General features: G+C 45.7%; 1 protein-coding gene across 7 annotated transcripts; it reads right to left on the bottom strand.

Annotated features, from left to right (window-relative positions):
* Nucleotides 1-1,006: 1,006 nt before the first annotated feature.
* Nucleotides 1,007-23,888, bottom strand: TLCD3A (TLC domain containing 3A). Of its 7 annotated transcripts, none has more exons than XM_032616977.1 (7): nucleotides 23,560-23,888; nucleotides 11,300-11,330; nucleotides 10,913-11,091; nucleotides 8,523-8,606; nucleotides 4,714-4,918; nucleotides 3,151-3,246; nucleotides 1,007-2,698 (listed from the first exon to the last, which is right to left on the bottom strand). In XM_032616977.1, the coding sequence occupies exons 3-7, from the start codon at nucleotides 11,011-11,013 to the stop codon at nucleotides 2,429-2,431; spliced, it is 756 nt and encodes a 251-aa protein (XP_032472868.1). In that variant the 5' UTR covers nucleotides 11,014-11,091; nucleotides 11,300-11,330; nucleotides 23,560-23,888; the 3' UTR covers nucleotides 1,007-2,428. The 7 variants fall into 7 exon arrangements, with proteins under 7 accessions (XP_032472868.1, XP_032472866.1, XP_032472867.1 ...); XM_032616975.1 differs by lacking the exon at nucleotides 23,560-23,888 and adding an exon at nucleotides 14,176-14,197; XM_032616976.1 differs by lacking the exon at nucleotides 23,560-23,888 and having other exon boundaries at nucleotides 11,300-12,071.
* Nucleotides 23,889-23,911: the final 23 nt, after the last annotated feature.

Raw genomic sequence — 23,911 nt, 5'->3', positions numbered from 1 at the left:
CTAGGAAAGGGACTCTTTCCTGCTACCAATTGGCCATGTGATTTGTGTGCGTACAAGGCCTGCAACCAGTGTAAAAGGAGAGGGTTGGACCAAGAACATGAAATGTTGGGTGGGTGGGAGGGAGGTCAGTGACCTCAGGAAAATGGGTCTCTTCTGAATCGAGGACTTCTGCCCCACAGTGTTAGCTCTGTCCATTCAGTGGATCTCAGAGGGGCTGTGCTGATACTGTGGTAATCACTACAGAGACGTGTTTAAAGGACGGGTGTAATTATCTTCTGCCTGGGGTGGGTTGTCATGGGTTGGTTGGTTGGTTGGTTGGTTGGTTTTTCTGTTTGTTTTATTTATCTATCTATCAGGTCTTAGTGTGGCAAGTGGGCTCCTTAGTTGTGACTCGCCAGCTGTTTTAGTTGCGGCATGCGAACTCAGTTGCGACATGCATTTGGGATCTAGTTCCCTGGCCAGGGATCGAACCCTGGCCCCCTGCACTGGGAGCGTGGCGTCTTAACCACTGCACCACCAGGGAAGTCCCGGTTGTCACGGTTTTGAAGAACATGTGGGAACAGGGAATGGCGTGTGCAAATGCGTGCCCAGGATATATTCCAGAACCGTGAAGACTCGTTAGTGAAGTGTTTAATTGGGAGGCAAGGAAGGACAGCTCCGTACCCCCCATCACAGCGAGGCAGTATTCAAGTTCCCTCCGCCCGCACCTAAAGTGGGCTGGCTCTGTCTGCGGCCTACAATTGGGTTTCCACCCTCCTGACTCCTAGTTGGGATTCACCTGGGAAGAGAAGAAAGGGCCTAAAGTTACGTGACCACTGGGCTAGAACTCTAGAACTCTGCAATGTACTCTTGGCACCGTGAATTACAGAAACATGTTAGAGTGAGGTATGAGCTAGGCTCTGCTGGAGGCTGAAGGCATTCACACACCCCCTTCCCCTGCAACAGCCCACCTCTGCCAGTTACACGGAGAAGAACACAGAACAGAAACAATAGCACACAGCAGCCATTCAAGTTGGTCACAGGACAGGTCTTACCAGAAGTCGGCGTGGATATATTTCACAAATGAGAATAAGTTGGAAAATATTAGTGCAACTTAGTCACCACAGGGGTGATTTATAAAGATATACGGATAGTAAACAGTAAAAAAAAAATTACAGCATTTTGTTTTTTAAATGGCACCCATTAAAGACTGAAATAGTCAAAATTTGAGACACTGTTACACACTCAGTACTTTAAAAGTTCACAGACAACAGTGAATTAAAAGGCACTTTTAAAAATCTAGTTTTTCACTACTGCTTGGGAAAAAACTTCATGGTGGCAGTTTCTAAAACCCATCCTTGTCGTTCAGGAGCAGTTGGTGTTGGCACCAGAGGATCCTATCTGTAAATGGTGGGTGAAGGAGTCAGTCCACAGAACTTAATTTGGCCAGGGCTGACTTGCACTTTTGCTCTCCAGCCTTCTGTGGCTAAATGGCAGTAAGTCAGATAGGAACAGACTTTGGGCCACGCTCTGGCTTATCAGGAGGCAGTCTAGATGAGACATCTCATGGTTGGGATACAGCAGTCCGTTCTGCTTCACAGGATAAGGACAGTGTCAAAGCGGGGTTACCCAGTGAATAGCTCGGTAGCCATCATTTCACTTTACCCCTATAGTTTTTAATAAGAGCATCCTGTGTGTGTGGATATGGGGAAAGCTGGGCTTGAGCGACATGCTAAAAAGGGAATCGTATCTGTGACTGTTGGTCTAACCGAGTCAGCCTGCAGAGGTGCTGACCTGTTGGCCTTCCTACCTACTCAGGTGCTTCAGGTTCCCATCCCTGCCATCTACCCCACCCCGCCAGTGAGACTTCTGATCAGAAGTCGGTAGGCAGGAGAATTCAATGTTGGCACATGGATGAAAGGATGAGGCAAAGGACCTACGGGTTATCTAGTAAACAATAAAAAAACTACCTACCCACAACGATTTTCCCAGGCCAACATCACAGGAAAAGAACCAAGCATCACTTGCTTCTGCTGGCCCAGTATGTGTGGATACTCCCTGAGTGGCTGGAAAGGTGGGGAGCCACCAGTATGAGGACCAGGCAGGTGCCCAGTTCCTTGTCACCTTGGTCCACCTATCTCCACACCCCATGCTTCTGCCTCCAGAGCCCTTGAGATAAGACCCAAGGAAGGATCCTTGGGCTTCACATTAAACCACCTTGCTGCCAGTGGAGGTCTGATGGGATCCAATAGTTGTTACTAAGGAAAAAGTGCTTTTGCAAAAGGGGCAGGTTAGAAACGGGAGGTGACAGGAATATTCTTTAGAGAAACTCTAATCCCTCTGCTTATCAATACCCAAAAGGCTGAGGCCACCCAGGGCACAACCTGCAGTTTGGTCCACGGGGATACTGAGTGGAGGAGGCGCCCTCACTGCCTGGCTCATGGAGCAATTAACCATCCTTTTTGGCTGGGGGAGCATCAAAGAGCCGGACTGCCTTCTTGCACAGCAGAGAGAACCAGTAGATCTGGGGAGCGATGAGGAAGGCGTTGGCCACATTGCAGTAGAAAGGAATGTGGAACGGCACTTGGAGCAGGCTCAGTCCCTGCTGCTGGCCATAGGACCAGTACATGAAGGGGAAAAGGAGGATCCGACATGAGAAGAAGGTGGTCAGCGTGAGGATTCCGTTCACCTTGTACAGCAGCGTGTGCTGCTGCTTTAGCTGCAAAAGAGGGAAGGAGAGCACAGGGTCACTTTCAGGGAATGACTAGCCTGAGTCCCACAACGGACAGGCCAAGCGTCTCCTTTTCGGACACTTGTAGAAAAGATGATTGAGCACTGCCGTATTTGTATATGCAGAGAGCCTCATACTGTTTCCAACAGTGATGTGAAATTTGATCTAAGCCACCCAGCTGACAGGAGCACAGGAACGGTGGGTTAGAGAAACTCTGTGACCGGGAAAAATATATATGAAGAACCGGATCAAATTTGAATCAAATGTACAATTTTTCAATCCCACTGGCTCGAAAGACCAACTGACCTTTAAGTCTGTTCAAGGGTCTCCTACCCCACTATCGGTAGCACTAAAGAAGTTTCTCCAAACCCTCTTAATCTACCAAGGAGAAGCAGAGTCTGTTCCCTCGGCACTCTTTCTGCCACTCCTTTCATACGTGCCTGAATCAGAACTCTGCCCAGCGACACAAACGGAGTACTCAGTTCTGCCATGAAGATGCAGCCGACAAAGAAGTCCCCAAGCTCTCCCCTAAGCCTCTGCAGAGGAAAAGAGGAAAAAGGGAAATAAGTAATGGAGGTTAAGGAACCACCGGAAGGAAAATTCTAACTAGGGCTATTGAAAAGGGTAACCCTGAGCAACCATGCAGGGAAATGGAAGCACTAAACGGGCCAGTGCAGACCAGTTCACACCGTGCAGCCTCCATAGCAATGGCACTTGGAATCCTCATGGTCCAGAGGCAACTGCATCACACACTGAGCTTTATCTAGAATTTCAGTGTCAGCCAAAAGGAACTCTGCAGCCCACTTTTGGGTATCCAACTGAGTCATGCCAAGGGCAGGCACTTAAGCCAGTTCAGTTCCACGAAATATGCACCAGGGCCCATGCCTGATGTTAGGGTCCCCAACACAATCAAGAGAGACTTATTAAAGAATGTCATGCACTCTACCTCTCCTTTTATCCTTTCAAGAAAGCAGTATAGGGAATTCCCTGGCGGTCGAGTGGCTAGGACTCGGCACTTTTGCTGCTGTGGCCCAGCTTCGACCCCTGGCTGGGGAACTAAGATCCCCCACAAGCCACAAGGCGCGGCCAAAAAAAGGAAGCAAGCAAGCAGTATTGGGACAGCAGTTCTGTCTCTTAGTACCACCGAGCGAGGTACGTAAACTCATAGAGCCCCAGTTTCTTCATCTATGGTATAGGGCTAATAATTTCTAATTATCATTTCTAATTATTTCTAATAATTTCTAATGATTAGAAAGCAACAAATTGTTTTTAAGTTTTTTTTTTTGATGTGGACCATTTTTAAAGTCTTTATTGAATTTGTCACAATTTTGCTTCTGTTTTATGTTTTGGTTTTTTGGCCGTGAGGCATGTGGGATCTTAGCTCCCCGACCAGGGATCGAACCCGCACCCCCTGCATTGGAAGGTGAAGTACTAACCACTGGACCCCCAGGGAAGTCCCCAAGCTACAAGTTTTTAAATCAAGCACCTGTCACCTGGTAGGCACTTTGCAATTACTAGTCTCCCCTCTGCATTCCCATTTCTCTTCCTTGCTGGATGAGTTTTTTTAATGGGAAAAAATGGATCTGGGGAGAAATTATGAGGCTATTTGCTTTGAAAATCTGTGCTTTTGTGACATCAAAATAACGCAAACAGCCCTCTCTGGGCACTATCAGAGCAAATAACCAGTTGATGGAGCTACTCTCATTTCTTTAAAACAATTTTTATGTTGTTTTGTATTATATATTGGTTTTATATTGTATGAACTAAAGGCAGAACCTTTGACAAACGCTCGGGTATCACAGAGGGCTGGGGGATTGCCAGTAAAGAGGATCACAGACATTTCAGATTTAATTTCTTTCTACACTGTGGCAGCAGCTGGCAGGAGGGCAGTGGGGGCAGCAGGAAAGGGGAAGAAAAGGGGGCAGTCTGACAGTTGGGACACCCAGTTCAACAGGAGAAATGAGTGGCTGAACCTACTGGTGCCTGTCCTGGGAGGCCATTACCTGTGCGACCGGCACAAGGACAAACAGAATAACTGCGTGGTGCGTGATCATGAGGCGGTTTTTACTTAGGAAGTTTCGAAAAATGGTGAGGGGATGTTTGCTGCTCTGGTCCCTGGTTCGGTACCACTCACAGAGGTACATGGCGTAGGAGTCATAGATCATGTATGGAATCAAAAACCAGACATACTCTCGGGCAAGCCAGTGCCTGAAAGAAAGCATATGGATGGTCCAAGAAGTAATTATGGATATCCGTTATGAAGGCTCACAGCCAGCCTCTTCTTAAACACATCTGCATCAGCTTTGTACTTAATCAGCTGTTTTTACTCCAGATACTTTACAATGAACATGCTGAAGCTGACAAATAAGGAGAGTGAACAACTTTCTCTAAATTACAGGGCAAACTCCTAAGTGTCAAAGGTAGAAAGCAAGGATTCACTCAGCACCATGTGTTTCAGCGACTTGCCCTCACTATTTGTCTGGTTTAGCTACTCATTTGTAATGGATTTTCTGGTACTTTGTGATATAAGCTGACTTTGATAGATATCTCTACCAGTGATTCAACAGACCCACCAAGAAACAGGTTTGGAAAGTGACCCAAATCCCAAACCCAGTATTTCCAGTTTACTCAGTTGCTCAATAGTTGGGACATTACTCTTGAATGTTTGCAATCCCACTCTAGGGAGTTTCCAGGAAGTAACCCTGGCCACTTTCTTTACAATACTATGGCTAAACCCAGTTTCATTCAAGAAAAATATCTCTGGAAATGAGCCCAGAGCTCAAGGACTACCTTACAATAGATAGATACCAAAAGAGAAGCTAGGACAAAAGACAGTGTTCCCATTTACTTGTCCAAAGGGGTTGAATCAATATTTGCTGAGTCAAAATGATCGTTTATCACTGTCCCAGAGCAGATTAGAAGGTAAGTCTCTACAATTTCCAAAATTTTGTTCCCCAAATAGTCACTCTACAGAAAATCTACATGAAAAAAAAAAATCTAAATTGAAATTATGTACTATCCTGGGAAGGATTAGACTAAGTCAGCAAAGTTTTATCAAGCATCCATGTGTTAGGTAGAAGAAACCATTTAGTTTTATGGTTCTTAAACTACCTGAACATCAGAATCGCCTGCAGTGCTTATAAAGGGCTCCACCTCTCAGAGACTAAACATGGTGTGTCCAGGACCTCAAATCTGTATTTTTAACCTTGTCTTCATTTAACCTAAGGAGCCAGTCCACTGAACTGCAACATTGGGACTATAGAGTGCCATTCACATTTCTGTTCCTGAATGATTCCACACTTACCACAGCAAAACTAAATAATGAGTCAGCAGTGAAATAGGCAAACAAGTAATGGCAAACTTAATATACATTCAAGGTAAATTAATTAGCCAAGTTCCAATGAGGCAAAAAGATGCAATATTTATTCTACTGCCCATCTGTGGTCTCCATCGCTTTCTTGAAGCAATCCCAAAGTAAAACAACTATGAAGAGCAATTAAAAACTCATCTGAAACATAACTGACCTCTCCCCTTGCGTGGAGCCTAGGGTTTTAAAATTTTGCACACAGTACCAATTCAATAAGATGCGAAATTGTGGCTGTTAGTTGAATTCCCTGAAGACTTACCGGCAAGCGATCTGGATTATAATCTTAGCTAGCACTAGCCTGGACCTTAACTTTTTTGGTTTTTTTGCGGTACGTGGGCCTCTCACTGTTGTGGCCTCTCCTGTTGCGGAGCACAGGCTCCGGACGCGCAGGCTCAGCGGCCATGGCTCACGGGCCCAGCCGCTCCGTGGCACGTGGGATCTTCCCGGACCGGGGCACGAACCCGCGTCCCCTGCATCGGCAGGCGGACTCTCAACCACTGTGCCACCAGGGAAGCCCGACCTTAACTTTTTCTATAAAATGAAGATAATTTTTTTTTTAAAAAAAAGATAATAATCCTTGTCTTACTTTCCTGATGAAGTTATTGTGAAGATTAGAAAGTTAAAAGTATGAGAGTACTTTTAATTGTTATTATTTTTGGCCACACCACGCAGTTTGTGGGATCTTAGTTCCCAGACCAGGATCAAACCCAGGTCCTTGGCACTTACTTAAATGTAAGTGAGCTGTGTGGCCAAAAAAAAAGGAAGCGCTTACATTGAGAAATAGGGATCTGGGTCTCTTTAAGGAGCTGATGAAACCCCTGGCCCTGCATCACACCCTACAGATAATTTGGGAAGATTCATAGACACCCCCTCCTACCTACAGACATTCTATATGAAGGCCTAAAATTAAAAGACATAGAATAGAAAAATATTTGGATGTACAGACCGTGAACCCGAAAAGGCTTTTTTTTCCAGATGATTAGGTGCCTTTAGAGCATCCCTGTGCATCCATGTAAGTTGAGGGCACAGAAGGTGGTGTCTGTCTCTATTTTGCAAGTAGAGCATGAATCTAAGGCATAAAGATATACAAAAGGAGGACCCTAAAAGCCAAACTTAGATTTGCTACCATGCTCAAGCCACTAAGACACATGGCTTCTGAGGGGAGAACACAACCGTGCTACAGAACTGAAAGCTAATTGTGTGCAGATCTCTTCCTGAAATGTGTAGCAGCTGCCTGCTGCTTGCCCTCAAGTGCCGTGGGGGCTGCATCTGTCTTAGCTCAATCTCTGCAAAGGAGGCAGGTTTCAAGTTTGACCTGACAAACCGGGGGCAGTGAGGGAGCTTGCTGCACCATCAGGAAATGCTCAATTCAAATAAAAATTGAACCCAGCTGAGAAAATGCTGTTAGTCTTTGGTGTATGCAGTCGAAGTCACTTGACCTATCTTCTCTCAGCATCTACAATTCATCGCCAATAACTGGTTTTCTCTTAAAAAAAAAGGCAAAAGAAAAGCACGAAAATCTTGATGGCAGGGTTAATCCCAAATAAGAACCAGGCACTAAATTTGCAGGCCACAGTGAGATAGATGCCCCTCTCGGCCTCCCCTCCCATTCCATTCCCAACAGGTGAAAACCAGGACACATAATAGAGTAAACATGAGAAAGGGATTAGGAAAGGCTATTAACTTTCCCTGCACATATGACAATTGCTCTTCAAGTTAATTGTGAGGAGGAAAGGGTGATTCTAGGAAGACAGGTAAAAAAGGATGGCTTTGAAAGGATGGCTTTAAAAGGGGTGGGGGGGCACTGTTACCCAGGTCTAAATACCATACAAAGTAGACCAGCCTGGTCGCTATAATTTGTTTCACTGAATGCACATTTCCTGTCCTGCCTGTGGACCGAACTTTCACACCCATTCGAGTCAGTTTTCTGAAAGCTCCAGAAAACTCTTCATCACCTTCATCTTTCAGAGGAAAGACAGGAGCAGCATTTGTAAGGAAAGGTGGTGGATTTGTTCCTTTCCATAGCAGGGCTCTGCTAACCACACATCCTGTCTTGGCCAATGAATGCTCCACAGCAGAACCCCAGGGAGACCATTTAAAAGAACCAAAAGCCACACTTCCACTTCTGAATAATTTTCACATTTATCTATCGCATAAAGAACCTGGATCGTTGGACCACACTGTCCTCTAACACGCCACCTTAAATCAGACTCAGGCTCTGTCATGGTCTAGCATTTCTTCAGTTTACTTTCTCCTAAGCTGGCGATGCTAAAGGTGAGGAGAGGAGGAGGGAACTAGTTATAGTGCCCAAGTTTCACCCATTAATCAGCTGCCTGACGGCACATGCTGATAAAGAACTAGGACCTGTGAGCCACTCAAATGCGGAAGCTTCGAAAAAGCCCAGCGCCGTGATCGGTGTAGCTTTCACCTGGCATTGGATGTTACCTGTCGGTGATCACGTGGCTACAGGAGCGGATGATGATGATCCCAGACCCGGTGGCCAACACAGCCTGCACTGAAGAAACCAGCCTAACGTGCGACAGAAAAGAGAAAAGGGGGGAGGGGGGACGGAAAGAGTGCTCAGTCCAGTCCCATGGACAGCATGAAGCCAGAAAGAACTCTTCAACCTGACTTCCCCAGGCCGCCAGGGCGCCGAGGAAAACGGTAGGGCCGCCGCCGCGCTCCCGACTCCCAAAGCAGCTGGCAGATGTCAGCCTCGGAGAGACGTCCCTCCTGGTCCTCATCAGCGTGGGCAGCCCCCCACCCTCCAGCCTGCTCCCGCTCCACCCTCCTCCGCCTCCCTCCCTCCGGGGGTAGGCTGCACAGGGTCCTCGGATCGCTCCGGCCCGCGCCGCGGACTGGGCGAGGACCCGGGAGGCGGCCCCCTCGCTTCCTGTCGTCCCCCTTTTCCGCCCTGGGCTCGGCGTTGGGCAGGCGCAGCCGGGGCGCGTGGTCGGGCGGTGGCGCGGCCTCGCCCCGTACCTGGTGCTGATCAGCACGCAGTCGTTGTGGGTCCAGGCGGGCCGCGCGCGCCGCAGCCCCCAGGCGCAGAGCCCGAAGAGCCCCGGGAAGAGGAGCGAGCCCCAGGCCAGCGGCAGCAGCATGGGTGCTCGGGCTCGGCCGCCTAGCTCGGCGCCCTCGGCGTGGCTCAGTCGGCTCCGCGCGCGCGGCTCCGGGACTGACGCGGCCTGCCCGCCCCTATTTCTACCCTCCGCCCTCCGCCCCCCGGCCCCGGCCCGCCGCGACTCCCGCAGCCGCCGGGCGCTGGTCCCGAGCCCGCGGCGCCACTCCCCGCGTGACCAGGCCGCGGACCGCGATAGGAGCGGGCTGGCCGGGCGGGGCGGGGTCTCGCCGCCACCGCCCCTGGGCCCCGAGGCTTCCCCTGGTTTCCCGGCCGGCGAGTAGGCGGCAGCGGGAGCTGCTGCCCGCCGGGCCCCGAGTGAGCGGACGTTGCTTCCCCGACCAGCGGCGTGCGAGTGGCCGCCGCCGGGCCGAGGCCGTGGAGGAAGCGCCGAGGCTCTCGGGGCTTCTGTTCCGTCACCGCTGACGCCTCCCCCTCCCTCGGGGACCCGCCTGGCTGACGAACTGCCCCGCACCTGCCCACCGGGCGAGGGAGGGGAGGTGGGGGGGGGGCCCCGAGAGGGCCAGGTAGGAAAAGGCTCCGGGCCTAGACCCCCGACCAGCAGGGTGGGGTGAGCCCGCGGGGCAGGGGCGTGGTCCGGCGCGAACAGGGCGGTGGGCGTCTCTCCAGGCGAAGGAAGGAGAGGGCGGGTGGGCTTGAGGCTGTCTGCTCGCCTGACTTATCTATGAAGCACTCTCGCTTCCAAGTGGGAGGCTTAAGGAAATGGTCGTTCTGCCGGCCAGAGATGGCTTTTCCACGTCCTGCCAACAGCCGAAATTTCTCCAGAGGAGCATCGATCCAGCAGTTCCTCTCTCAAGCCACGCATCGAGGTGGAATCTCACGGCTGCAGACTTCCCGTGGTATTGCGGTACTGTCTCTAGGCTTTGGATCAAGGTGCTGTCCCGTCTTGGTGACTGTTTTGTTGTTGTTGTTGACAGCGTTGTGCTTACTTCAAAGTTCTTGGGCCAAATGCCCTGAACTTGGGTGGGCAGAATCGAATCATTTTCAGTCAGCACCACTCACATGGCACCAATACAGTAACTTCAGTATTACCGGCTTCTCTTCTCTTGGGACTTGCCAGAGTTTTACTTTGGTCTGTATCTTCCTCAGCTTACAAATGTGGGGGGAAAGACAATTCATTTATGTCTACAGCAATTGAAAGGTACTGTGGGTCTCTTCAAATCACCATCATGCAAAATGCTAACCAAAGCCCCATAAGAGTACTTTGGAACAGCTGGGCTCAGCCTCCCTGGGCCAGTTTCCTCATTTGTGAAATGAAAAAGCTGAATTACAAGTTCTCTTTGGTTCTTCCAGCTCAAAATTCTTAAGATTCTATGACTTTCATAAGGTAACTTTCTTTAGATGTCAATGAAATTTCTCTAAAATGGCAGTTGCTGGTGTAGAAGCCGATGTAAACACAGCTTTTAACGTCGTTGTATATGTGGTTAAGGTGAGGGATTTAGGAAGCAACATTAAGGAAGCAGAAAACCCAAAGAAAAGTCTGATATTTCTTCCACTTAGGGCAACATCTCTAACTCCCCAATTCACCAGTAACACCCTTGGTGAAATAAGAAAGATACTTCAATTTGGTAGCAAGATATCTGGCAAATTAAAAGCTTTCTGTACATTCACATTTGCATGTGGGTAAAGGACAGCTATCTTCCATTCTCTTCAGAACAACAAATCCTTCTGCATTGCAATTTCTACTCCCTACCCGTTTATCCCAGTCACCTCTGGCTCCAGCTTTTCCGGAGAGGGACAAGTGGTCACAAGTCCTCCCTGCCTTCTCTTCTTAAAGGGATCAGCAACATGCATCAAGGATGCCAATACTTTCCAGTGATGGGAACCAATCTACCCCCATGCAAGAAGTCGTTCGTACAGCTCTTAAGCAGCCTATGAAATGACAACAAAACAACAGATGTTTCATGCATAGAAAATAACCAGTAAAATCAGTTTCCAACACCATGCTCATGAAGTCACCAGAATGTTTAGGTTGAACCACCAGAAGGGCAACAAGCATAAAGTGAGCCCTGGCTTTTCAAGTGGGCAAATGATAAAGTCAAAAAGCATCAAGCTTTTTTTTACACAAACTTCTACTCACCCTTCAGAAGTCTTGAGTCAAATGTTTCCTCCTGCAAGAAAGTTTCAATTTACCTGTCTCTCCAGGCAGGTTTATAAGTTCATTTTCTAAACTGCCTTTGCATTTGAGTAGTGAGCAAGTTGGTTTTTATTTGTATGCGCTTTCCTTGAAACAGGACCATGTCGGGAATTCCCTGGCGGTCCAGTGGTTAGGACTGGGTGCTCTCACTGCCAGGCCCGGGTTCGATCCCTGGTTGGGGAACTAAGATCCTGCATGCTGTTTGGCGCGGTCAAAAAACCCCCAAAAAACAACAACAAAAAAAAACCCCTCAGAATCTTTTTGTTTTGTTTCCTAAGTTATACCTGGCACGTTGCAGGCGCTCAAGAAATGTTTGATACTTTTTAAAGCTAATGCTTATTGAGTGCTTACTATGTGCCAGGTACTGGATCCAGCATTTTGCATGAGTTATCTCATTGGTTCCTCACGAAAAATCTGTTGTCCTCACTCTGTGTGAGTGACTGTGTGTCTGCAAAATGAGACCCAAAGCAACTAAAATATTGCTAAGGTCACACTGCTGGTAGCAGAGTTGGGATTTGAATTCAGTCTTTTCTGCCTTCAAGGTCAATGTGCTTAATGACTATTCTGCCTTCAAACTTGATAAGCAAGGAGAGAGTACATAATTCTTTTTCACAATGTGGTTTCTGATTAATAACCACTGTTCCTAATTGTTTACCCATAAATATAAATGTGTGGGGTGGAGTTAATGGGCTCTGATGCTGCTATTATTAACACCATTTTATATTTATATATAACTTTATAATTTTTTTTTTTTTTTTTTTTGCGGTACACGGGCCTCTCACTGTTGTGGCCTCTCCCGTTGCGGAGCACAGGCTCCGGATGCGCAGGCTCAGCGGCCATGGCTCACTGGCCCAGTCGCTCCGCGGCACGTGGGATCCTCCCGGACCGGGGCACGAACCTGTGTCTCCTGCATCGGCAGGCGGACTCTTAACCACTGCGCCACCAGGGAAGCCCTAACTTTACAATTTTTCAAAGCACTTTACATGTATTATCTCACTTGGTTCTCAAAATAACCCAGTGAGGTAGGTGAACATATTATTTTCATTTTATAAATAAGGAGACTTAGATGCAAATGGTAAACTGAATTGCCACCCTACGAAGTGGCAAGTCTCAAATTAGGACCCTGGACTCCTGATTCATGTTCCAGGGTGATTTCAACTACTTCATGCTGAGGCAGACAAAGAGAAAGAAAGTGATGGCCGTTAATGGAACATCACTCCCTTCAGGCTACCATCAGCAAAAGCCAGACAGCATTTCAAGGAGGCAGCTTGCTCTCAGGACTCAGAGTGTGGCCAGGAGGAAGTTAGTTGCCTTCCTTTTTTTTCCCCTTGTACTTTGCATTCAGTAACACCACCTGATCAACACCTTTCACTGATACCCGCATTTGTGTTTCCCCTCCAGACTGAATGCTCCTGATGGGCAGGTGGGGCCTATCTATCCAGGAGGCAGCCATGGCAGCTCCAGGGTTAGGAGCAGAGGACCTGAGTGCCCGTTTTGGCTCTGCTACTCAGAAGCTGTGTGACATGGAGAAAACTACCTACCCTTCCCTGTAAATGGGGGTTCCTCTACCTAACTCACAGGGTGGCTGTGAGAATTAGGTGAGATCTTTTCAAAAATACATGTAAACTACATGCAGGGCAGGGACTTCCCTGGCGGTCCAGTGGTTAAGACTCCACGCTTCCACTGCAAAGGGCGCAGGTTCGATCCCTGGACCAGGAACTAAGATCCCACATGCCACCTGTGCAGACAAAAAAAAAAAAAACTATATGCAGGGCAGAGGCCAGGATTATTGTTCTTTCTCTTGGTATCCCCACAGCACAGTTACTTGCTGGTAAGCTTCTCAATAAACATCTATTGGGTTGAAGATGCCCTAGGCCTGCCTTAGCCAGCTTCCAGACTGCAGCTTCTTCAGTTATATCCTGGACTATTTGCAATAGCAAACTGTGAGTCCGAGAAGCAGTCACACCCAAGCACGTGGCTTCTGCAAACAGTGGCCACAGCTGCACACCACAGGAAGGTCTTTGCTTTTGTACACAGTGATAATGTTCCCTGTCAATAAAAACCATAATTTACACAAAGAGCTGATTATATAGTGCTTGCCTTTGTGTACTGCTCTGTTTTTGCAAAGTCCTTTCACATACGCGTTTCCTTTGCTATAAATGCAAAAATTTGCTTGTTTGCAGATGGCTACACCTAACTAAAAGCAGAGTGAGTCCTACAAGCTTAAGAAGTATTCAAGGGCTTCCCTGGTGGCACAGTGGTTGAGCGTCTGCCTGCCGATGCAGGGGACACAGGTTCGTGCCCCGGTCCGGGAAGATCCCACATGCCGCGGAGCCTGTGTGTCCGCAGCCTGTGCTCCGCAACGGGAGAGGACACAACACTGAGAAGCCTGCGTACCGCCAAAAAAAAAAAAAAAGTATTCAAGGACATTAATCCATTAAGGAAATTACCTTTGAAATGAGTTAGAACCAGCAAATTGCTGTGAACAAATTCAGCTGCCTTCCTAAATCATCAGGTCAACAATTTTCGGTGTCTTCATGTCTCATAAGTAGTTCCATAAAAGGTTGATTTTGCTTACCTTAACTTATATGATTTCTTCCTTTGTTTTTTTAGTTTTTTGGTCATAAAAGTAATACTTTAAAAAGTAAAACCTGTGCAATATGGAAAATAATAATCATAATGCCACCACTGAGAGATATTACTCTCAGATTATTAACATTTTAGTAGAATTCTTCCTAGTCTTCTTTATATGCATTTATTATATATTTCATTGAGATCATGCTTTAAATTAATTTTTAAAAAATTATTTATTTATTTACTTTTGGCTGTGTTAGGTCTTCGTCACTGGTCCTGGGCTTTTCTCTAGTTGCGGTGAGCGGGGACTACTCTTTGTTGTGGTGAGCAGGCTTCTCACTGCAGTGGCTTCTCTTGTTGCGGAGCATGGGCTCTAGGCGCACGGGCTTCAGTAGTTGTGGCACGTGGGCTCGGTAGTTGTGGCTTGCAGGCTCTAGAGCGCAGGCTCAGTAGTTGTGGCGCACGGGCTTAGTTGCTCTGTGGCATATGGGGTCTTCCCGGACCAGGGCTCAAACCCAAGTTCCCTGCATTGGCAGGTGGATTCTTAACCACTGCACCACCAGGGAGGTCCCTTTAAATTAATTTTGAATATTAATATTTCACTTATCATAAGCATTTTCAATGTTAAGATTTTCACAAACCTCATTTTTAATAAGTCAGAAGTGATTTGATATTTAAATTATTGTAGATTATATTTCAAAGTGGGTTTTCACTGGTTTTGAAAGAAATTCTTGGGGTGAGAGCAGGTTTGTTCTTAGACACATCCTGGCACACAAATGTAGACAATGGCTTCATCCTTTCTGGTAACTTTATCCTTAAAAATATTAAGATTCTCATCCTTACTAGCACTCTCAGTTTCTGTTTTTAAAGTGACATCATAATATCTATAGCGACCCCAAGCTCCTATTTAAGTATCCAGTTTTTTCTTTTTATAGGCTGAGCTCTATTAACCTATGTAGTAAACTACAGTTATGTAGGCGCTTGGTACTTAAGAAATAAATGAAGGAAAAGCATTCCTGTGAAGCTAAGTCTGTAGTGTCTTGTGCCATGCACGGTCAATCTCAACGCCAAGAGTTAATTACAGCTCAGCAAGATTGTAGGTGAAAACTGAAAGGCCGGAAACTAAGAACTAGCATTCAAAAAGATACATGCACCCCTATTTTCACAGCAGCACTACTCGCAATAGCCAAGGCATGGAAACAACCTAAATGTCCATCTACAGATGAATGGATGAAGAAGGTGTGGTGTGTATATACAGTGGAATACTACTCAGCCATAAAAAAGAATGAAACCATGCCATTTGCAGCAACATGAATGGATGTAGAGATTATCATACTAAGTGAAGTCAGAAACAGAAAGGAAAATACCATACAACATCACTTACATGTGGAATCTAAAATATGACACAGGACTATCCCTGGTGGTGCAGTGGTTAAGAATCTGCCTGCCAATGCAGGGGACACAGGTTTGAGCCCTGGTCCAGGAAGATCCCATATGCCACAGAGCAACTAAGCCTGTGTGCCACAACTACTGAGCCTACGCTCTAGAGCCCACGAGCCATAACAACTGAGCCCATGTGCCACAACTGCTGAAGTCCACACGCCTAGATCCCGTGCTCTGCAACAAGAGAAGCCACCACAATGAGAAGCCCGTGCACTGCAACAAAGAGTAGCCCCCGCTCACCACGACTAGAGAAAGCCCACACACAGCAACCAAGACCCAACGCAGCCAAAAATAAATTAATTAAAAATAAATAAAATTAAAATATGATACAAATGAACTTATCTACAAAAGAGACTCACAGACATAGAACAGACTTGTGGTTGCCAGGGAGGAGGGGGACTGGTGGAGGGATGGATTGGGAGTCTGGGATTAGCAGAGGCAAACTATTTTATATAGAATGGATAACAAACTCCTACTGTATAGCACAAGGAACTATATTCAATATCCTGGATAAACCATAATGGAAAAAATATTAAAAATAATTTATATATATATATGTATAACTGAATCACTGTTGTATAGCAGAAATTAACACATAAGTTAACTATACTTCATTAAAAAAAAAGAACAATGCAGAGAGAGGTGATTAGTTACAGAGACTTAAAAGTCTATTTTGGGAAGGAATCTTCATTATATATAGCAACAAGAACCTCAGCCCCATTGTATATATGTGCCACATCTTCTTTATCCATTCATCTGTTGATGGACACTTAGGTTGCTTCCATGTCCTGGCTATTGTAAATACAGCTGCAATGAAATATTACTCAGACATAAAAAGGAACAGAACTGAGTTATTTGTAGTGAGGTGGATCGACCTAGAGACTGTCATACAGAGTGAAATAAGTCAGAGAAAAACAAATACTGTATGCCAACACATATATATGGAATCTAAAAAAAAAAAAAGGTCATGTAGAACCTAGGGGCAAGACGGGAATAAAGATGCAGACCTACTACAGAATGGACTTGAGGATATGGGGAGGGGGAACGGTAAGCTGGGACAAAGTGAGAGAGTGGCGTGGACATATATACACTACCAAACGTAAAATAGATAGCTAGTAGGAAGCAGCCGCATAGCACAGGGAGATCAGCTCGGTGCTTTATGACCACCTAGAGGGGTGGGATAGGGAGGGTGGGAGGGAGACGCAAGAGGGAAGAGATATGGGGATATATGTATACATATAGCTGATTCACTTTGTTATAAAGCAGAAACTAACACACCATTGTAAAGCAATTATACTCAAAGATGTTAAAAAAAAAAAAAAAAAGAACCTCAGACCCAAGAATCCTAGCGCATGCTTATGTGGCACCTGAGTGTCACATTTGTCTGTGACTGACCTCATGAACTATGAATGGTCAGTCTAAAGACTGAATGAGCTGTTGAGGTAAGAGCCAGGCTGAAATACATTTGCTCTGCAGACAGAGCAAACTCCCACGTTGCCGGGTAACATGATGGAGCTGCCTAGCAGAGGTCTTAGAAGGATTTGGAAGGTTTTAAATAATATTAGTGTAAGATGAAGAGCAGGGAGCACTTGGTAGTCAAGAGTCTGCCACTTTCCTTCTTTTATGTGTTATAAATCCATTGTTTCCTTATGTAGTATCTGTGGCTTGATTGGTTTGTCCTTATGTGTTTTCTTCTCCTGTTTAGATAGTAAATACCATGTCCACTCAATCTGCTGCTGTTTAACGTCTACTATTGTGGTCCTGGCCAATACAGCAGCGCACATATTAGCCTTCAAAAAAGATTTTAAGGGCTTCCCTGGTGGCGCGGTGGTTGAGAGTCCGCCTGCCGATGCAGGGGACACGGGTTCGTGACCCGGTCTGGGAGGATCCCACATGCCGCGGAGCGGCTGGGCCCGTGAGCCATGGCCGCTGAGCCTGCGCGTCCGGAGCCTGTGCTCTGCAACGGGAAAGGCCACAGCAGTGAGAGGCCTGCGTACTGCAAAAAAAAAAAAAAAAAAAGATTTTAACATTGAAAAGGGAGAGAAACAACTATCACTATTTTTCAAACAATATGGTACTTTATCAAGAAAAAATAAGAAAATCAACTGAAATTTAGAATAAGACAGTTGAGGTAAGGTGGCTAGATACAAAATTGACACACAAAAATAAATGGCTTTTCTATAATCCAACAAATAACAATTAGAAATGGTAATAGAAAAAGAGGACCATTTACAATTTTTTTATAATTTATAAAATCACTAGTTTTAGACCTAACAAGAAATATGCAAGACCTATATGAAGAAAGCCACAGACCTCTACTGAAAGACATAAAAGCCTAAATAAATGGAGAGCATGGCCTAAAAATTCAATGTTGTAAACATGTCAACTTTCCCCAAATTGATGTCTAAATTCAATACAATTCCAGTCAAAATCCCAGCGTGTTTTTAATGGACTCCATAAGCTCTCTCTAAAGCTTATGTGGGACTTCCCTGGTGGTCCAGTGGCTAAGACTCTGCACTCCCAATGCAGGGGGATCCCTCGTCAGGGAACTAGATCCCACATGCTGCAACTAAGAGTTCATGTACTGCAACTAAAGATCCCACACGCAGCAACCACGATCCCGCATGCTGCAACTAAGACCCGGCGCAGCCAAATAAATAATAAAGCTTGTGTGAATTAGAGATTATGTGCAAGTAAATATTTACAAGACTGATAATATCCAGTGTACATAAAAATATGAGGATTATAGACACTTTTCTCAGTGCTGATAGAAGTATAAATATGTATTGCAAGGATTCAGCATTGTTTGTAATAGCAAAGAAAAATTAGGAATGATCTAAATATCCAGTAGTGGAATGCAGATCTTCCTCAGCTTATGGTGGTGTCATGTCCCGATAAACTCATGGTAAGTTGAAAATATCTAAGTTGACAATGCATTTAATATACCCAACCTACTGAACAACATAGCTGAGCCAGCCCATCTTAATTAAAAGGTGCTCAGAACACATACATTAGCCTACATTTGGGCAAAATCATCTAACACAAAGCTTATTTTATAATAAAGTGTTGAACATCTCATGCAATTTATTGAGTACTGTACTGAAAGTGAAAAACAGAATGGGTAAGTGTACCAGTTGTTTACCCTCGACTGCCTCGCTGACAGGGAGCTGCAGCTTGCTGCCCCTGCCCAGCATCGCAAGAGAGTATATTCACCCAGTACACTGCTAGCCCGGGAAAAGATCAAAATTCGAAGTATGGTTTCTACTGAATGCGTATTGCTTTCGCATTATCATAAAGTTGAAAAATTGTAAATTGAACTATCGTAAGTCAAGTGGGAGACCATCTGACAAAATATTTTATGGTATGATCAAACTATGGAATGCTACATAGCCTCTAAAAGGAGAGATAGACCAAAATACAGAGAAAGATCTCCAGAATATACTGGAAATTTAAAGGGGAAGGAACAAATCACAACCATAAGTACAGTGAGATGTAAATTACAGTTTAAAAAAAACTATAAGTGTGCTTGTACGTATATCGCTACATAATCACGCAAAGAAAGGTTTGGAAGGGGAACACCAGACTAACAGTGTGGGGAGAGAAGTGTGTATGGGCGTGTGTCGGTTTTGTGTCTGTGGGGTGAGGTGAATTAAGAATGACTTTTACATTTTCCCGTGTTGTACAAGTGTATGGGTTTTGAAAACTATAGTTAGAAATCTGATAAAGCACACTGCCTTGAAAATTATATGAAAGGTAATATGTAAAAAAATATGACATTCAGGGACTTCCCTGGTGGTCCAGTGGTTAGGACTCTGCGCTGTCACTGCCAAGGGCCCGGGATCAATCCCTGGTCATGGAACTAAGATCCCCGCAAGCTGTGCAGCATGGCCAAAAAAAAAGAAATGACATTCATTTAACATACTTTAGAGGAATCATCATTTTTTAAAGTGTGCAAGTGTCACATAAGCTGTTGAAAAGTAATGGCCTTGATTTTTATATGTAATGCTGTAACAGGACCTGGCTCAGGTAGGTTTGAGAGGCATTAAGAGCAAAAACAGTTGAACATAACAGACTTTGGTGTCATCTTAGCAGGCCAGCACTTAGCTGCCTGACCTTGGCTTCTCACCCTACTGTCCCACCTACGTCAAGAACTATGGAGAAGTCTAAGAAATAACATATATGCAGGACTTCCCTGGTGGCACAGTGGTTAAGAATCCGCCTGCCAGTGCAGGGGACACGGGTTCAAGCCCTGGTCCGGGAAGATCCCACATGCCGTGGAGCAACTGAGCCCACGCGCCACAACTACTGAGCCTGTGCTCTAGAGCCAGCAAGGCACAACTACTGAGCCCACGTGCCACAACGACTGAAGGCCACGAGCCTAGAGCCTGTGCTCGACAACAAGAGAAGCCACCGCAGTGAGAAGCCTGCGCACTGCAATGAAGAGTAGCCCCCGCTCGCTCCAACTAGAGAAAGCCCACGCACAGCAACAAAGACCCAATGCAGCCAAAAATAAATAAATAAAATTTAAAAACATTTTTAAAAAAAGAAATAACATATATGTGTAATTCCCTGGTGGTTCAGTGGTTAGGACTCCAAGCTTCCACTGCAGGGGGCCTGGGTTCAATCCCTGGTCAGGGAACTAGGATCGCACAAGCCTTCTGGCCAAGATAATAATAATAACATATATGAAAACATTTAAACTGTTCATTAAAGTACTATGTAAATGCACTATATTGTATTAGTCCCTGAAACCATTTGCTATCATTTGGTGTAGTGGATTAAATCTGCCCGTAAAACTCTGTATAAGTACCCCGGGCGCTAACTGATTGCACTACTGGAGTGCCTCTCCATCAAATGCTAAACTCTAAACCCAACAGATAAATGTGCTTAGGCTAGGGCAGTGAGGGCAAAGAAAAAGAGAAACTGATGATAAGCAAAGTGAAGATTTTCACAGGCATTTGAAAATGTGTGACTGACACTAAGGAGAGAAAGCCAAGTGTGGACAGAAAAGATGTGGAGACTAGAGATGGCTGTGGGAGTGATCTCTCAAAGCAACGAATCTCCAATTGGGGTGGAGGAAGCTATCGAATCTTGAACAATATTATATTTAGGACATAAAACTTTTTTTTTTTTGCGGTACACAGGCCTCTCACTGTTGTGGCCTCTCCTGCTGCAGAGCACAGGCTCCGGACGCGCAGGCTCAGCGGCCATGGCTCACGGGCCCAGCTGCTCCGCGGCATGTGGGCTCTTCCCGGACCGGGGCACGAACCTGTGTCCTCTGCATCGGCAGGCGGACTCTCAACCACTGCGCCACCAGGGAAGCCCTAGCCTGTTACTATTTAATGCAGTTTTCTTCACCTGATGTCCACCTATCTCTCTGCTCTTTTATCTTCCTAGACTTTTGTACCATGTAACTCTCTTAAACCCAAACTTATATTCATTATTATTATCATATCTGGAAATAGGGAGAAGGGGGATAATGGAGTTGGGAGCTTCAGCATAGGGAAAGGTTTGGGTTGCAGGGGGAATGCAGTGAGAGTTGACAAGGGACTTGTAAAAGGACAATCAGTGGCAATGGGACAGCATGACTTTGTATTGGAGATGGTCACCCTGGTATCATGACTCTCCATGACATTGTGGGCCACTTGGAAGCAGAGAAAACAAAAATGAGGGGACTAGGGCTGATGACAGGCCTGGTGAAGCTGGTCCTGTCACTCCTCTGCTTACAATCCTTCAAAGGCTTCCCATCTCTCAAACGACCTTCAAGAGTCTCCACCATCTGGCACTGCCAATTTCTTCGGCCTCTTGTTCCATTCTCCCCTTGGCTTTGAAAGTCCCATCACCCTGGCCAATTTCTTCTATCTTCGTGGTTTTTGCATATACTGTTCCTTTTGTCTGTCATCTCCTGTTCACACCCCACCCTTTGCTTCAGCTTAAAAGTCACTTCCTCAAAGAAGCCTCTCCTGACCCTCCACATACAATCAGAGCACTCTATCAATATCGTCTTCCATGGTATGCTTTACTTGTCTTTCATTAGACCTAACACAATTCCTTGCTTATTTGTATGAATACCCTTTTCATACCTGGAAATAGTTCCGTGGAGGCAGGCACTTGGTCTATTTTGTCGGTTGCTAAAGTCCCAGCACCTGGCCTAGTGCCTATTGCCAGCAGGAACATTCATTTACTCATTCAATAAATTTATTGAATGAATGAATGAATGGCAGGAAGAGTTGGTTATGGAACCTTGGGAACGTTTTTTGTTAGTTTTTAACTACATCCCAATTTTCTCATTTGTGAATAGCAGATGATGATAATAACTGCCAACCTCAGAACTGCCCTGTAGATTGAAACAATGTATACTTAGCATGGTGCCTGGCATATAGTAAGGGCTAGGAAATGTGAGCCATTATTATCATCATTAAATATAAGTGCTGTGAGCAACCAGAACGCTCATCCATTGCTGGCAGGAATGCGAAAATGATAACAGCCCACTTTGGAAAACAGTTGACTTACTATACAACCCAACAATCCCACTTCTACATATTTACCCAAGTGAAATGAAAATTTATGTTCACACAAAAACCTGCATATGAATGTTTATAGCAGTTTTATTCATAATTGCCCCAAACTAGAAACAACCCAAATGTCCTTCAGCCAGGGAATGGATAAACAAACTGTGGTATATCCAGATAGTGGATTACCACTCAGCAAGAAGAAATATACTGATACATTCAACGACATGGATGATATACAAATGTATTATGTTGAGTGAAAGGAGCCAGACTCAAGAGGTGACATATTGTATGATCCCATTTATATGACATTCCGGAAAAGTCAAACTATAGGGACAGAAATCTGGTCAGTGGTTGCCAGGGGATGAGGTGGGGCATGAGAGAATTTGGGGGTGGATGATGGAACTGTCCTAGGATTTGATTGTGACAGTGGTTACATGACTATATGCATTTATTAAAACTCACGGCATTCTAAACGACATGGGTGGATTTTACTGTATATAAATTATTTCTTACTGTATATAAAAAATGAAAAACATCCAAGACGGATAAAATTATCATTTCCTTTAAAAAAAAAAAAAAAAAAAAGGCATTTATGGGCTTCCCTGGTGGCGCAGTGGTTGAGAGTCTGCCTGTCGGGGACTTGGGTTCATGCCCCGGTCTGGGAAGATCCCACATGCCGCGGAGCGGCTGGGGCCGTGAGCCATGGCTGCTAGGCCTGCGCTTCCGGAACCTGTTCTCCGCAATGGGAGAGGCCACAACAGTAAGAGGCCAGCGTACCGCAAAAAAAAAAAAAAAAAAGGCATTTATATTTCTTATTATAAAAATGCTACAGGCTCATAGACATTTTGGGAAAATGTGCAAAGAATACATTCCATCACCTGCAGAAAAGTAGTATTTCTTGCTATAATTTTTATAGGCACAAAATACACACACATGTAAACTGGGACCATGCTGTATATTTTTGCTTTCTGAAATATATTATGCACATTTTCCCATGTCATTAAATAATTTTCAAAAACCATGATTTTGAGTCAGTAATATTCTATTACGTAACCAATTTATATTTTTAAGCCTTCCTTTACTGTTAGAAATTATATTGCTCCCATCTTTTTTTAACCACAATTTTGATTTAAAAAATAAAAAAAAGCTCATTGGGGCCAGGGACACTTCATCATGGAGTTTTACCATGTTTAACTGATAAAACAACTCTTCCCTTGTCTGCAATTATCTCATTGTGTCTGGAGGAAAAGTGGTTCCACAGGGTGACCTGGCTTTTTCCTTTGTGGTACATAAGGGCTAGACACACTCATATTACCTGTATTATTAGCTTAAATTTGCATAGCAATTTAAATTTTTCTCTCTCGCCACATCCTTGCAGGGTAATCAGGGCCGATGTAGTAATTTGTTCAAGATCACACAGCTCATCATTCGTGGACCGTGACTTCGACTCTAGCTACTCTGTCTCAGAGAAAGTCAACATTTCCCCAGGGCGGGTCACTGCCTAATCTGGATCTTTTTCCCCGCCCCCGCTACTGCCACTGAGCAAGGGGCCCCTGGGCGCGGACGCCTCCAGAAAATGCTGCCTAGAAGCTTGGCACACGGGGAATTTAACTCTTGTCAAGTGGACAAATTCCCATCCTACAAATTGTCCTTGGCAACATCGCCACTTACCAGCTGGGGTCATTTCTCCCCCGATGGCTGGGGGGACACCTACTGCCACTGAGCAAGGGGCCCCTGAGAAGGATCGCCGGCCTCGCGGCCCGTGAGAGTTGCTGTCATTCGATCGCGACGGTGTTGGGGCGCACCCTCACTGGGGGGTCCTGCCGGAGCGGCCGGGTCCTCCCCAGCGCCAGGGCCCAAGTGGGGAGGGCGCCTTCGGCGAGGTGAAGCGGGTCCCCACCATCTTAAGGAGGGGTGAGGGCAGGTGGGGGCCGCCGGACTACAGGGCTGCCCAGGGAGACTCCGGGAGGTGACAGAAACACCTCCTCCTTGGGACCAGAGGTCAGTCCTCCGCTATCCCAGA

The sequence above is a fragment of the Phocoena sinus genome, chromosome 20 (assembly GCF_008692025.1).
Source record: "Phocoena sinus isolate mPhoSin1 chromosome 20, mPhoSin1.pri, whole genome shotgun sequence".
Lineage (NCBI taxonomy): Eukaryota > Metazoa > Chordata > Mammalia > Artiodactyla > Phocoenidae > Phocoena > Phocoena sinus.
The sequence above is the reverse complement of the archived record's forward strand: the minus strand, read 5'-3'. Positions and strand labels throughout refer to the sequence as shown.